The following is a 17,110-nucleotide window of genomic DNA, read 5'->3' on the forward strand; positions in this document are numbered from 1 at the left end:
ATTCCCCAATATGCCAATTCATCTCTCGACAAAATGTAGATACATAAGCCAATAATGGCATGGACACTCTTGAGTTGATTTGAAGATCTTTCCGAGCCCTCGCCACCTTAAGAGCTAGGAACGTGTGAAGACATCATGTTTATACTCCTAGAAGATGAAGAATTGAATGCATGGACCATCACTACAAGGGCATGAGCTTCAACACGTCATGCGAAGACTCTACCACATCTTCTTGAAGCCACTAGCGCTTATGAGAAGTCGAAATATGAAAATGCCAGAGTTACAAATAATGAAGAAGACTTGTTGAAACAATGGCGAAATGAAAAGCTCAAGCCTCCTTTTATAAAGACACCCATGGAGTAGAATGCCAAAGATAGCTACGAGAGACGTGAAAGAAGAGATGGCTACAGAATAAAAAAGAAAAATAACCTCTTAAAATAGGGTAGTACTGCAGGCGGAATACTCTTCCTCCTAGGACACCCGACAGAAAGAGTATGGAGCAATTGTTACGTCTGCCAAAATAATCGTAAATCCAAGAAGAATAAACGCCACGTGGCATCCCCAGGAACTGCCATGTAGGAGGCCATTAACCCACTTGACTGATTCATGTAGCCAGGTAGAGGGCCCCCATCCAGCTCTCCTCCACGCTGCCACGTAACAGCTTAGTCAAGGAAAATTGAGGGCGCTTCTTCCCTTCCCACATTGCCAAGCAACAGCGTGGCCAAGGAAAAAGGGGGTTCCACCCCCCACCCATGAGAGACCTCTCTTGGGGGTACTTCACACCCCCAATGGAGGTTTTTTGGGGTGCCTAATGGGCGCATTTGCGTATGCTCACATGCGCTTTTAGTCGCCCCCTTGTCTACTCGTATACCCATGCCCGCACTTATGCACCCTTGCGCCGATAACCTCGCAAGACTCAGTCAAAACTGCCTCCGAAATGCCTGCCGAGAAAATCGGGCCACTCGACACATGGATGCCCATCTCATCGCTATAAATATGTGGTATTTTCCCCTCATTCGATTTGCAATCTCTCACTCTCATACTTACCTTTTGCTTTCAAGCATTTCACTTCTACGAGGGCCTGACTTAAGCATCGGAGGGTCTGCGCGGGAATTCTTACCTACGCCCTTAACCGATTTTCTTTCCAATAGGTCATCCATCATTCTCAACCTACCTGAGAGACTCGTCCATCGTTGTCGCTCCCTCGAGGAACTCATCCATCATTGTCGCTCCACCCCAAGAGAGTCACCCATCGTTCGGATAATCCGCACGTCACCCATCACTGGAGAGAGTCATCAATCCCCCAAGTGAGTCACCTATCGCTCAAGTAAGCTACATGTGAGTCATCCATTGACAGTTTCCCATCTAAAAATTTATTATTGTAACCGTGCAACAACACTTAGCTTTTAATATGATGTGTATTTAATTAGCGGCCGTTTGTATAAATATTAGGCTTAAGAACAAACAAATCCAAATAAGTTTAAAGGATACAAAAATGAGCTACGAAAGATTGAGAAAGTTTATCGTATAGGTTTTCAAAAGATATTTTGGATGCCTATGATTCATGAAACGCATAGGGAGTGACGTTTTAACGTTTTCGAAACGTTTTAACAAACAATTTGATAAAATTGTTGAAATATTTCTCAAACTTATTTTAATCATTCTATATTTTAGTTCAAAAAATATTCAAATTTTATTTTGATACAATTTTATCTCACTTATTTTAACAAACGCTACCTAAGAATAGAGTTTTTGTTTCTCATAAATGACTTAACCATTAAGTTACTATTTAGTATTACAAAAACGAGTATCAAAATAATAAACAAACTAAAAATTCATATATTTTTACTTGCCAATAACTATACTATTTATATAACTTAACTTTCAATATGACATGTATTCATTTAGTGGCCATTTATATAAATATTAGGGTTAAGAATAAACAAATCTTAATAAGTTTAAAGGATAAAAGAAGGAATTACGAAAGATTGAGAGACTTTCTCACATAGGTTTTCAAGAGATATTTTAAATGCCTATGATTCATGAAAACGTCTTGGAAGTGACGTTTTAGCGTTTTCGTAACGTTTTCTTTACCAAAAATGTCAAGAAATACAAAAAAAAATATTTTTTGGGCATTTTCTATAATTTTTAAAATATTTTGGGATTATTTCGTAATATTAAAAATTATTAAAAACGTGTTCCATCTATGAAAATGTTATAGACAGGAAAAAATTTCGACTCTAATCAAGTTATGTTTTAACTTTTTTAATTTATTATTTATTTTAAATTAATAAATAATAATTTATGAATAATAGAATGTATGTTTGTATTTGTTTAAATATATTATAAAATTTATGTTTATTTTTACATTAAATAATTATTTTTATATTTACAAAAACTCCCTTATTTTTTTAGTTACGCATTTCTATGCGTTTCTGTTTTTTATTTTTTAAAAAAATATTATTTATTTATTTTTATTTTATATCATATTTATTTCTTATTTTTACTTAACCTAATTAAATATAGTCTCGATCAAAATATCTCAACTAACTTCTCAAATTATTGTGTTAAAATAGAAATAAATGATCTGAAGAGATGCGAATACTCTCTCACATCAACCGTAGCTTCCTGGCTCCCCCACTTTATCAAATAAACCATAACTTTTATGTAAATTATCTGAAAAATTATCAAAAATCCTATATTCAATAAGAAGTAGCCACGATGACCGCAACTCTCCAATAAGATGAGGAAGAAGTGCGTCTTATGATAACGACGTCTCTATAAGCATGGGACCTCACATTATATATTAATAGAAAAATGGCTTGTCTTGATCTAGCGAGGTGGCGGCAAATAACATGCATAAAGCAGGGCCACCTAACTTGTTGCTTGGACAGCCTTCATCGTCAAGTTGACCATCCAGTTAACATGTGCATTCAATAACGACGAGTACAATTATATTTGCTCTTGTAAATTAATTTGAATTAATAGTTTTATTTTAATTTTGTTAAAAAAATTATTTATCTTGGGAAGGCATAAACAATTATATTTAAATGTAAGAGGTCGTGATGAATTTTGGTGTGGTGATAAAATTGAAATTAATTAAATAAATATATATTTTTTGTAACGTTAAAAACTCATGAGATTTTTAATATATAGACACTATTTAACTATAATTATTTCACTTTTTTCTAAAAGTCACGATTCACTTAAACTCGACCTAAGTGTATGCAAGACCGGTTTAAGAGTTGATGGGGGCTTAGACTACAAGTCTGCTTCCTCTCTATCTCTCTCTCCTACAACCTTACATGACCACTTGATAGGCAACGGGATTGTATTTATTGTTTATTATGATTGGTGATCATCTTTAAAAACGTTGTCGATTCTGCTTTTTAACGGTGCCATTGCTCTCTCCACCATCTTTAAAGATGACAACTGGACCTTGTGACCATTTACTGTGACCAGTGACTGCGTCTCTTGATCTCATCTCGACATCTCCTTTCATTGCTGTGGAAGTTTCCTAATAGTGGTCGATCTTCTCTCATATGTGAACCTTTTTGTTATTCCAATTATATCATTGAATTATGCAATTTTAAGTCAATTACACATTTCGATAAATCTATTAAGAACAATAAATTTAGAGGTGTAATTAAAAGAGAATAAAAAGATTAGGGATACAATTAACTCAAATTTGCACAATTCATGAGTGTTTTTAAAATAATAAAAAATTTAAAAATTTTAAAAAAATATATGCAAATAGAAAAAATAAAATATATACTTAGCTCTTCATACACTTTAAAACTCACCATTAAAATTTTAAAATATTTAAAATTAACTACAACACCTCTTAAATGACTAAAATTCAAGAGACGTTGCGATCAAAATTCAAGAGAGTGCAATAACTAATTTTAAAAATTAATTCAAATAAAAATTAAAATTTAAACAATTCCAATACTAAATTACCAAAAATTAATAAATTATATACCATTAATTAATTTAGCATGAAAATAAAGAGTTGGTTATGGCCGAAGACACTGGCACGTGCGTATTGAGGAAACAGCACGCCTTGCTCCGAGGTTTACGCGATTATATTATTTATTTTTGAACGGGTAATATAATTTACAGAAATATTATTTAAATACTTAAATTTAAATTTTTATAAGTTGAGTTGATATATATAAAATTATAATAATTATATTTAAAATCAGTAATCAATTTAGATATTATTATACTTAATATTAATATTAAATAAATATATATTATATTAATTTATAAGAATTATTTATCAAAATTGGGAGTATTAGCAGGCCGTTGATATTTGACTCGACAATTGGCAGTCCACATCAGCCGGGGACTTAAATCGAATTCCAGAGAAGTTCAGGGCGGTTCTCGACATTTCGGCCTGCCTTTCCCACCTGAAGAGTATCTTTCCATATTGGCTGCATCCGAACGGTCGCTCGTTTGACAATACCGGGCCGGGGAGACTCGTGTCTTACATTGCCTCCAATTCCTCATCGCAACTCACTCTCCTTCCACCTTCGCCCAACGCAAACCCTAGCAGCGAAAGCGGTGCGAAGAATCACGCAATTGTCTCCTAGTTCGATTTTCTATCTTTCATTTTCTATTCACATAATCGATGTTGCGTTCGTTTGTGACGCTACATTTTGCCTCGAATGCGACGTATATTTTGCCGTTAAATGGTTTGATATCTGTTTGATTCGAAATGCGTGTCGGATATGAATTATCGGGCTTTTTCTTGAAGCAGGGTATGTAATTTGTGCGCGGGAAAGTGGGCGAATATGTTGTGCGGAGATACGGTGCTTTGTCCGCGTTGATTGCATCAGGGATGGCGGATGCTGGTTCTTTGTTTTGGACGTTTGCGGAGTCCGGGATGAAGGATGTTTGAAGATCTTTGGTGGTGGCTGTTTTGTTCTCGTTTCAGTCCCGTTGACACGAGCAGAATCGATCAGTGTGGGTTGATGATGTCGTGGAGTTCATTGATGAACTAGAAAGTTGAAATGTGGTGTCCGCAGAGGCAGTGTTTCTGCAAGGGGAATTGCATCGAGGATTGAGAATGTGTATTTGTGTTTTGTGTTTTTGGCGCTTATTCCGTTGTACTCCTTTCAGCTCTGTTGATACAGGAAGAATTGATTGGTGCTCATTGGCGTTGTTGACTTTATTTATGTACCTATAAGTAATTGGGCTCTGGTAAAGACTTTATTGGTTAATTGGAGAAATGAGCGTTGAAGGAAGGTAGTATAATGAAATGGAAGCAAAAGAAGATGGTGATACATCAGAGGAATGCTCATCATCGCCAATTCAGGTGTTGCGGCAGATTTCTGAAGACGCTGCTAGAATGGATGGCGAAGCATTACAAAATGTTTACTCATCCAATTCTCAGGCATCAGGGCCAGGTCATAGACGTTGTCAGAGTGAAGTTTTGACGGCAGAACACAGTCGTAACAACAGTTTTGGCAGATGGAAGGCTCAGGTGCAGAAGGCATTGCAATGGGGTAGCCATTCGCAAAACCGAAGTCGGTGTTCTTCGTTCAACCCTGAAGTCTTGACTAACCAAAAACGTCAGTGGTATCAATTTAATTCAAAGACTTCGGTGAGCCACCTCTGTCTTAAAAGAGTTCCTCTATTTTTCATGATAACTGATTAATCAGTATTATGATGCTCTATATTGTAAACTGTCACAGCCAGCTTGTTATTTTTATTTCTATTTTTACTTATTTTGCTAAAATAGTTAGTTATTGCTTTTATTATCTGATTATTCTTAGTAATGGAGTAGTGGGGAGGTGGTGGAACAATTAAATGAGCAGTTACTAGTAGTGGAGGAATGGTAACTGCTCTATAGAATTGGGCTGCTTATATGTAACGGCCATAACCCTTATGGCTGGATATCGAAAAATTTATTGAAGTCTCTCATTTCCCCCTATTGTTCTCTCTGATTTCCCCCTCAATTTTGTCATTTTCTCCCCCATTTCTCCCAATTTTCCCCTACTTTCTGTCAGTCTGTTCTACCTGATATTCTGTCTGTTTTCCCCTCATTCTTGCTATTTCTCCCTCAATTTCCAATTCTATTTCCAAAGAAAGCATCAGTTAGGGCTAGGGTCCTGACATAAACTTATGCACTTGTTGATTTTGCTAGATACTTTCCTTGTAGGAAAAAAACTAGATAAATTATACAACAACAAAAACACTAGCGATGTCACAAGCCTTAAACTCACTAGCTAATGCTGGTTATGTGAATTCTACCTTTCCTACTATATCTATCCATGGCCATATTATCTGTAAGGCTATTATGTTTTGTATCATGTCCAAGGGTTTTCTATCAAGTGGTTTTTGGGGTTTTCCTCTATCAACCATAATGTTTTTGCATCTGGTTTTTCAAAATTTTTTACAGATTGTTGATCCATACAGAAAAAAGAGACACGTCAGTAATTTGAAATAGAACCATTTTGCTATTAATCACAATTTGTTGCAATTTTTTTTTTATTTACAATATATTCCTTTGCATTGAGCAGGAAGTTGACAATGCATGTTAAATTGTTGATCCCAATTCAAAAGTAGAAATCATGTAGAACATTTTGTGGAAACTTAATATTTTTCCCTTTTTTGGGGTAAGAAGAGTCAAGACAAAAGCTGATTGACAATTACAATTATTTCTTCATGGCTCTTTATAGTTATTATCAATCTTCTATAGAGGGATGTCATCCTTTAATTCGTAGAGAGTTTTTATTTCCATCCCAGTAACTCAATGTTGATGCCATCCAGAACCAGAAAAAATATGAAGAGCCTACCTCGCTTTTTGAACACTTCATCATTGCGGGCCTTCATCCAGATGCTAATCTAGAGGCAGTGGAGGCTGCATTTGCCAAAAGGAAAGCACGGGAACTAGATATGGAAAAATATGACATGATTGACCTCAAACTGCTGCAGAATCAGGAGGCTTCATCTTCAACATTGGAACCCCAGGTTAGTTAGGTGCTTGATTGGACAAGTAGTTTTATTGTGTAGATTGACTCTCTCTCGTTCCTTTTTTCACCACAATTCTGTTGATTATATTTGGCTTTTATATCTTTCTATCACTAGCAAGGTATTATGATAATTCATCCTCTCCAATTTGTTTCTTTACCTAAGTTTATTCAGCATCAGTTTCTTACTTCTCCTCCCCCACCTAGAAAAAGAAGAAGAATGAGGAGCTTTTGAATGTGATATGTGAAGGAATTTTAGTTTGTGTTCAAAAACTATCAACTTTATGCTGTGGTGAGAAATGAATTTTTGTTCTGCTTGATTTAAAATTTTAAGGAAAAAATTAGTTCTACTATTTTAATAGAGTTACAGAGACAAAAGTAGAAATACTGGATTGCTCAGGTAAATTGTCAAAGTGTTCGTTGGTTTTCTTAGGTATAAGTACTCAGAATCCAGTGCAATCCTTCTCATATGGTGCTGGCATTATTTTGTATTTTATACTTGGCAGATACTTTTCAATTATCCTCCCGGGAAGAGGTTAGCTGTCCGTCCAAAGGATTTAGCAGCATTTTGCTTTCCTGGTGGTGTGAAGGTGCTGTTGATTTCTTATTTTGTTTTTATTACTTCTTTTTTTTTTTTGAATTATCTTATGCTGGAATAGTACTTCACATGAACATGATAAACAGAAGTGTCACACATGGGCGATATTCTTCCTGATTTTCTTTCATTTGCATTCTGTTATTGCTTGTTTTTATTCTGTTACTGCTATTGTTTTAATTTCCAGCTGTAATAGTTTGTTAGAGAGAATATTCCAAAAGAAGCCCACGTGTAAGGGCTAGAATAGGACAAAATGGTTGTTATAATCGTTTAGGGAAGGAATCCTCTGGGCTACGTCCATGTGCAGAGGCCTATATATCCTTCTCAGACCCTTGGATCCGTTAACGAGAATATCAACAGAATTCGGATTTCTCTCTTTCTCTCTATATTCTTCTGTTCTTCCTTGCTATTTCTCTCTTTCTTTCTCTCTACCCCCACTTCTTAGCTCTAAACCAGCTAGCCAGCCCTAGTCACCAGCCGTGACAATTTGGTATCAGAGCTACGGTCTTGTCTGGATTAATAGAGCATTCTTCCATGGCGGAAGGTACCTGCATGAAGAGCTTCGGGATGCAGCTACAACAACTCGGCTCGACGGTGACCGACTTCCAGTGTCGCGTAGATTAGTTAGAGCGAGGATCGGAGCGCAATCATGAGGCGATCTTAGCATTGGATCGCTGAATGGAAAATTCGGTAGGAGAACTCGAGAGAAGGCTTGATGGGGCTCTGTCTCAAATGCGGGAGGATAATGCGCAAATGAGAGCAGAGTTGGGAGCCCAACTCCAACAGTTTATGGTTATGTTCACTCGCCAAAATGCTATGAGATTGGCCCCCGAGGTTCCCCTTAGAGCTAGAACAGAACCATTAATACCAGACGATAGGAGAGACAGAGTAGCAGGAAATGAGGGAGCTGGGGTGGAACCGGAGGGTGATATAAGGAATGTGATGGAAGGTTGACATGAAGGACAGAATCATCCACAGCAACCTGGGGTTCCCAACACCTCGGTTGGAGATTCCGGTGTTTGACGGGAATAATCCCTGGTGGTGGGTGAGAAAATGTGAGCGCATGTTTGATTGGTACAATGTACCTGAGGAAAGGAGGGTAGCCCTACCTTCGACCTACTTTGATGACCTGGTAGACGCTTGGTACCAGGGGTGGATAAGGGTCAGGGATAACCTAACCTGGGTGGAGTTCACTGGGAGGTTATGCGAGAGGTTTGGAGAAAAGAGTATGTCAGATGTTATTGAAGAATTCAACAAATTAAAACATGTAAGAGAGGTGAATGCCTACCTGAGAAGGTTTGAAGAGCTGAGATCACTGATGATCAACAATGACCCCCACCTCTTAGAAGCCTATTTTGTCTCTAGTTTTTTGAGCGGGCTCAGTGATGATCTAAGGCCTATGGTTAAAATGATTCGGCCTAGAATAGTGGAGTAGGCGGCATAAAGTGCACGACTACAAGAAATGGTGGTCGAGGCCTTGATGAGGAAGCAGAGGCAACAACACCGGGCTGTCATTGGAAGCTCATCCCATCAAGGAGAGAAGGTACATAACCGAGATTGGGGTAGAGGCAGCCAAGGTGTTAGAATTTCAGGGGGGCCTAGCTCTGGGGGAAAATACAATGACCCGAGGAGGCAGCCGGGGTTATGTTTCAGATGTGGGGATAAATACTATCTTGGGCATCAATGCAGGTGGCAGTTGTTGTTATTAGAAGGGGACCCGAAGGAGAAATTAAAAGAAGAAGAAGATGAAAGGGAAGGGGACAATGAGCTCGGGGAAGGAGACACATGTGAGATCTCACTCCATGCGCTGAAAGGGGTGACCAATAACAAGATCATTAAAGTGGAAGGGAAGGTGAAGAATGACAACTTGTTGATCTTAATTGACAGTGGAAGAACGCATAGCTTCCTGGATGAAGGATCTGCAAAAAGATTGAGGTGTTCCCCCAAAGAAACTCAACCCCTAAGTGTGACAGTGGCTAATGGGAATAGGGTGATCAGTGAATCAGTATGCCAGGGGTTTAATTGGGAGATGCAAGGAGAGAAGTTTGAAGCGGACCTGAGGTTGTTGCAATTAGGGGGCTGTGATGTGGTACTAGGGGTTGACTGGATGAAAGGAGTGAGCCCCATAAGCTTTGATTTCAATAGGATGGAGGTATCATTTGATAAAGAAGGAAGAAGAATGACTCTCACGGGAGGGAGAGAGTTTGGCACTTGTAGAATGGCAACAGGGAAGAGGCTCCATCGAGTGTTCAGAAGCAAGTGGAACCAACTGGCCCAACTGTTCTCCATTGCAGCAGTAGAAGAAGGGGCCGAGCAGAAACTGTATGGGGAATTATGCCTGACTGTCAGCAGCCAGCGGTGTGAGCTTGACCAGGTACACCTTCAAACCCCTATTGATGAATTGCTATTAGAATTTAAGGACTTATTTACTGAACCTGATACTCTACCCCCAACCCGAGCCTTGGACCATTCAATCCACCTAAAACCCAATATCGAACCCATAAACATCAGATCATACCGTTATTCTCCCGTCCAAAAAACAGAAATTGAGAAAATGGTAAAGGAGATGCTGAAACAATCCTTCATAAGGCCCAGCCAGAGCCCTTTCGCTTCACCAGTTCTCCTTGTTAAAAAGAAAGATGGATCTTGGCGTTTTTGTGTGGATTACCGCCAGTTAAATACCTTAACTATCAAAGACAAGTATCCTATACCCTTGATAGAAGACCTAATGGATGAGCTACACAATGCCAAAATTTTTTCAAAGCTGGACCTTCGTTTGGGATACCACCAAATAAGAATGAAACCTGATGATATCCATTAAACAGCTTTTAGAACCCATCATGGGCATTTTGAATTCTTGGTGATGCCATTTGGGCTCACCAATGCACCCGCCACTTTTCAAGCGCTAATGAATCAAATCTTCGAACCCTATTTAAGGAAATTCATACTTGTATTTTTCGATGATATCCTTGTCTATAGCCCAAACCTAAACTAACATCTACAACACCTCAAAACCACCCTAGAAGTCCTTAGATCTAATCAGCTCTTCATCAAAAGGTCTAAGTGTTCCTTTGGGCAAGATCAGGTCGAGTATTTGGGCCATTTGATATCAAAAGAAGGAGTTAGGATTGATCCCAAAAAGGTGGAAGCCATGTTAACTTGGCCACAACCCACAACAGTGAGGGCTCTGCGGGGGTTCCTTGGCCTTACCGGCTACTATTGTCGGTTTGTTAGAGGATATGGAGTGGTGAGTAAACCTCTAACCAACCTGCTTAAGAAAGGCACTTTCAGCTGGGGACAAGAGGCTGAGGAAGCCTTCGAGAAGCTGAAGATAGAGATGAGCAGGGTACCTGTTTTGGGACTGCCTGACTTTGCTAAACCCTTTATGTTGGAGACGGACGCCTATGGGGTGAGCATAGGGGCTGTGCTGTCACAAGGAGGAAGACCATTGGCATTTTTAAGCCAAGCATTAAGCCCAAGGCATTTGGGATTAAGCATCTATGAAAAGGAATTCTTGGCGGTGCTTATGGCAGTGGAAAAATGGCGGCATTACCTAGAGAATGGGAAGTTTATAATCAAGACAAATCATGAAAGTTTAAAGCATTTGTTGCAGCAAAAATTGCAAACACAACTGCAGAAAAAGGGAATGGCAAAATTGATGGGGTTGGATTACATAATTTAGTATAGGAAGGGCAAGGAGAATGTAGCTGCCGATGCCCTTTCAAGGTGCCAAGAAGAGGGGAGTCTGGTTGCAATCACTACCGTAGTACCATAATGGTACCAAGAAGTTGTTGACAGCTATGAAGCAGATGAACAGGTTAAGGGAATACTGGAAAGGCTAGCATTGGGAATTACAGAGGTTGAAGGTTATACTTTACATGAAGGGTTGATCAGATTTAATGGCAGGATTGTTATTGGTGATAAGGGGGACCTCAAGAAGAAGATCATGCAGTCCTTGCATGAATCCCCTTTGGGAGGAGGGCATTTAGGAGTTCAAAATACTTACCTTAGGGTAAAGCAGTTGTTCCAATGGCCCAAGTTAAAGACTGATGTTAAGGAGTTCATCATGGCCTGCGACACATGCAAGAGATGCAAACATGAAAATGTGCCCTACCTCGGTCTTCTTCAGCCCTTGCCTATACCGGACCAAGCTTGGACTAGCGTCTCGATGGATTTTATAGAGGGGTTGCCTAAATCTGAAGGGAAGGATAGTGTGTTGGTGGTAGTGGATAGGCTGACTAAATCTGCCCATTTCATAGGGCTGTCTCATCCTTTTACAACACAAGAGGTAGCAAGGACCTTTATGGATAGAGTAGTGGCGCTGCATGGAGTCCCAAGTACTATCATTTCAGATAGGGATAAGATCTTCACAACTGAGTTCTGGCAAGGACTGATGAAGTCTATAAGGGCCAAACTTAATATGTCTACAGCATATCACTCGCAATCGGACGGTCAGACAAAGAGAGTCAATCAAAGCTTGGAAACCTACCTGCGGTGTATGTGCATTCTACAACCCAAGAGTTGGCATCGGTGGTTAGCATTGGCCCAATGGTGGTATAATTCTAACTACCACACAGCCCTGAAAATGTCTCCTTTTGAGGCCAACTATGGGTACAAACCTCCCATTCTACAAGCCTTACAAGGGCAGGCCACGACGACCGCTGTGGAGGAATACATGCAGCAAAGGAGGATGGTTTTGCAACAACTTAAGCAAGAATTAGCTTCAGCCCAAAATAGGATGAAGCAGTATGCGGACAAGAAGAGAAGTGAGGGAATTCGAAGTGGGAGAGAGTGTATCTCCGGTTGAAGTTTCCTCACCTAAAAGCCTTTACCCTAGGACCGGTGTTTAAACTGAGCCCCAAATACTTTGGTCCCTACCCCATCATGGCTTGGGTCGGGAAGGTGGCCTACCGACTACAACTTTCCCAGGGAACCCACATTCACCCAGTCTTCCACGTCTCCTTATTGAAGAAATTAGCTGGGGCTGAGCCGGTGAATCCCATGCTGCCCACCAATCCAAAAGAGAAGGAGATTTTGAAGAAGCCTCAGTCCATTCTAGACAAAAGGGTTATCTACCGCTAAGGAGTACCCCTCATTCAGGTGATGGTGAAGTGGCAACACGCAGAACAAGAAAGCAACACATGGGAGTACCTACCAAGTCTTCTCCAACAGTTTCCCACGGCTGCCAGCCTACTTAGCATTTCTTGAGGGACAAGAAATGATTTAAGGGGGAGGGAATTGTCACGCACGGGCGATATTCTTCTTGATTTTCTTTCATTTGCATTCTGTTATTGCTTGCTTTTATTCTGTTACTGCTATTGTTTTAATTTCCAGCTGTAATAGTTTGTTAGAGAGAATATTCCAAAAGAAGCCCACGTGTAAGGGCTAGAATAGGACAAAATGGTTGTTATAATCGTTTAGGGAAGGAATCCTCTGGGCTATGTCCATGTGCAGAGGCCTATATATCCTTCTCAGACCCTTGGATCCGTTAACGAGAATATCAACAGAATTCAGATTTCTCTCTCTCTCTCTCTATATTCTTCTGTTCTTCCTTGTTATTTCTCTCTTTCTTTCTCTCTACCCCCACTTCACTACTGCTATCGCTGATTAGCTCTAAACCAACTAGCTAGCCCGAGTCACCAGCCGTGACAAGAAGCAAGTTGTTTATGTAGATCCTATCTATGAGGCCATAGATAGAAATGAATGGAGAGCTAGAATTCATGGAACCGATCTCACATTGTGGGATAAAAGCTTGATATGTTGTTAATAGAAAAGACTTCGATCAGGTGTAACTCAAGTAATCTCTTTAGGCAACTACATTGTGTGTGCTTGTGGATATATGTTAAAATAAATATCCTTTTCTTTGTTCCCATGCTTGATGGCAAACGTCCCTAATTTGAATTAGTGGCTTTATTGGATGACAAATGAGGTTATGTGTTTTCCGTTGATTTTTCTAATGCTGTACAAGAACATGAAGTTAGAATATGTGGTTAAATGTCCTACTTAAAATATATATATTTTTTATTTCTCAAGACAAAACGGTATATTTAGTAGACTAGCACAATATATATTTTTTAATTCAAGTAAGATTTGTGTATAGTTTCATATAGAACTCTTTCTTTAACCTATATTATTAGGAAATCAGCTCTAATACCACTTGTTAGATATTGGATTGATTCACTCGATGTTGGATAAACAAATAAAATAAATTCTATAATGCCCACGTAGAACCAAAATCAGAGAGACATAGGTTTAATGTGCTTCGGCAATGTGCCTATATCCACAAATGAAGTAAAAATTCATTATGCAAATGATGGGAAGCAAAAGAGATAAACTATCTTACCCTCACTCAACCCAAAACTTCAATATACCAATCCCACAATTTCATTGAGATTCTGTAATGCACACAACTTCGTACATAAATTTACATAGAGGATAATGATTCACGGTGAGCTATTTATAAAGAAAGGATAAAACAAGTATGGAAATCCTATCTCTATTATAGATTGGGTAAACTGAATTAGAATTCAAGATAATCTCAACATATATCTTGATTTATAATGAACATATTCTCTATTTTTTCTGAAGCATGAAGTGAATGACATGTGTACTTAAGAAACATTGAGGACCCAATGTAACATAGACTAAGGGTCCGTTTAGCACCAATATTTTTATGTGTGGAAAGTTGGCTAAAAGGCAGTGGGAAAAAACTAGCCTAAGAAAATTTGACAAAGGTGATTGTTATATCTTGAGGAAAGAGTTGCATAAAAATGAGAGAATATAATATTGGTTTAGTTATAGTGAAAAATGCTAAAAAAATATCATTTTATTTTTTATTTATTTTTGGGATTTTTGTTGTTTGGAAAAGAAGCATGCTCTTTTAAGCTAAAAAAACTATCAACAAAAACATGCTATCTTAAGCATTACCCAACTTTTTTTTTTCTTTCTAATTTTGTTTATATTTGAATTGAAACCTCCATGTAGACGGTAACTTTAAGGGGTTTGGAAGACCATTGCTCCATGTTTGGATGGGAGTAAGAAAGGTGAAGGAGGTTAAGCCCTCGTTTGGGTGATCAATTTATTGATGAAGGAAAGCACCTCCGTAACCCCCTCCATGGTCTATATCTTTTCCATCCCGCTTTGGGGTATAGAGAGGGTAATCCTTCTACAAAGATGATATCTTTCCAAGCACTATATTTGGGATATCTCATAGACTTATTTGTGTATGAAATGTGGAGATCATAGCTTTTTTTAGGCCTTCGATTGTTGCATAGTATGTTTACATGCTTAGTTAACATTTTTTTAAAATGCCTAATGTATGTTTAAATGACCAAGGCATTAAATCTATTTTTTATGACTTGGTAATAAACCATATGGTATTGTAATTAAGGCTCCGTTTGTTTGGATGTAAGAAATTTTGCACAAAATTATTTTTTATCTTATTTTCTGGTGTTTGTTTGCATTGTAAAATATTTTTCAAAAATTAGTTATATGTATATATAAACATATATGTATATATATGTATGAATTAGGAATGTATATGTTGCGCAAACGGAGATCAAAACATACACATACGCATACTTTGGAATCATTGAAAGCCTTTAAACCAAACAACAGAGACAAAATCGGAAAAGCAAAGCACAACCACCTAACACAAACAAAAACGATGGAAAGAAAAATAACATGAGAGATTTATCGTGGTTCACCCGAAAGGGTTACGTCCACGTTGAGCTCTGGTGAGAAGAGCTCACTGCACTATACGAGAAATAGAAATTACACTCAAAAAAAGGCTCGCACAAAAACCACTCTGTACAACACTGATTTGATAACCAAAATCGCCCAAGAATCACTAATACAGATTAGGGCATAAACTTTCAAACTAGAAAATACATACAGAACATGTACAGAGCTTACAGATCAAAATGAGGGAAGCCACAAGGCACCCTCGAGAAAAGACTCTCGAACCACTCGACCTTTCCTCATCCTTTCCTCTCTGATCCTCAACCTTACCTCTTCTTCGTCGTTGTCGGGGGTATTGATCCGACGCTCCAAATCTCGATGGCATGATAAATAGCAGCTTTGGACGACTGGGATAAGGCTTCGCAAAAGTAAGATGGAAGGCTAAGATTAAATTGTGCAGCATGATATTTCTCAACACGAAAGAGAATAATCAGGCGCCATCTGTAATGCCTGGATGGTTGCCACGTGGCCTTCCATTGGGCTGCCTATAGGCAGCCCGAGGTTGCCGATCAAGGCCCTCCAAATCCTTAGCATAATACGGCATCGTTTGATGCTTCATTAATAACAATATATGTATGTGTATGTATGTATGTATATATGTTTATGCATGTGCACGTGCATATTTATATGTGTGTGTATATATGTATGCATATCTGTGTGTGCATGTATTCATGTATGTATGTATATATATATATATTTGTGTTTGCATGTGCATGCATGATGCATTTATAAGTGTGTATATGTTTGTGCATGTGTATGTGTCTGTATCTGTGTGCATGTGTATGTATATATGTGTATGTATGTAATTATGTATGTAAGTGTATGCATGTATGTATATATGTATACATATTGTGTATATATGTATTTATTTATAGATGTACATATACGAAAAGATGTTTTGACGAAAGAAAAATTTAGTTTCTTCGCTTTGGTGTAAATAGGAAAACAAACTTAAGGATTTTGAATTGGTAAGTTATTTTACATCATTTGGTGTAAAATATTTTCCTATCTTTTTTTGTCAATCGGACACCAAAAAATTGGAAAATATTGTCTCCAAAATTTTTTTACACTCGAACAAAACAAAGCCTAAATTCTTAATTTTTTTGTCCTTACAAATTTATTGTTGTATTTATTCACATATGTGAAATTGTTATTTTATTTTTATTATTTTTTCATTCCATCCCTTTCCATTCTCTATTTGAACAAAGAGAGGTTACATTACCCTCCCTCCCTTCTCTTCTCCCACATGAAGGGAGAGTAACAACCTTTCCATTACTTCTCTTCTCCTTCCAGTTCTTTGTCATTATGTTCCTTAACCTTTTGACCGCCTAATTCTATCCCACAAATGGATGGATCGTGACAAGTAATATAGTGATTAATAGAGTGTCGTACCCACGAGAACTAACTTTTGACGTTTACTCTAACTGATTTAACCTTAACCTAACACACATTAATAATGACTTCAACTGTAATGAAACCTAATTTACGAATAAAAAATGCAACTAGAACAATTTATTTGATTCAAAAACTCACAAGGATAAGGTACTAAGGTTTGTGAATCCACCGTCGGCCTTCTATGATTCATTTAGTCATTACTTGGATCTTGCTATTCCTTATCTTAGGTTGAAAATCGTGATCCAATTACAACCAAAAGCCTCTCTCGATAGTCATTCAGTTCTATGTATATATATGAGACTAACTATCTCTAGTCAACCTTCGAACATATAAACATGCATTCAATCACGGAGATCATCACAAAATGATTTCATAGGGCATAACGGTATCTCTACCTATTATA

At 38.1% G+C, this 17,110-nt stretch overlaps 1 protein-coding gene across 3 annotated transcripts in view; it reads left to right on the plus strand.

Moving 5' to 3' along the window:
* The first annotated feature begins 4,406 nt into the window (after window positions 1-4,406).
* LOC127814175 (uncharacterized) overlaps window positions 4,407-17,110 on the plus strand; it is a 43,078-nt gene continuing 30,374 nt past the window's right edge. Inside the window, exons 1-4 of one of the 3 annotated variants that reach the window (XM_052355482.1) lie at window positions 4,407-4,566; window positions 4,763-5,608; window positions 6,778-6,978; window positions 7,484-7,567. In XM_052355482.1, coding sequence (XP_052211442.1) covers window positions 5,264-5,608; window positions 6,778-6,978; window positions 7,484-7,567 — 630 coding nt within the window. In that variant the 5' untranslated portion in view covers window positions 4,407-4,566; window positions 4,763-5,263. Of the gene's footprint in view, window positions 5,609-6,777; window positions 6,979-7,483; window positions 7,568-17,110 lie in introns of all 3 variants that reach the window. The other 2 variants (XM_052355484.1, XM_052355483.1) reach the window with 2 other exon arrangements.

The sequence above is a fragment of the Diospyros lotus genome, chromosome 12 (genome assembly GCF_014633365.1).
Source record: "Diospyros lotus cultivar Yz01 chromosome 12, ASM1463336v1, whole genome shotgun sequence".
NCBI lineage: Eukaryota > Viridiplantae > Streptophyta > Magnoliopsida > Ericales > Ebenaceae > Diospyros > Diospyros lotus.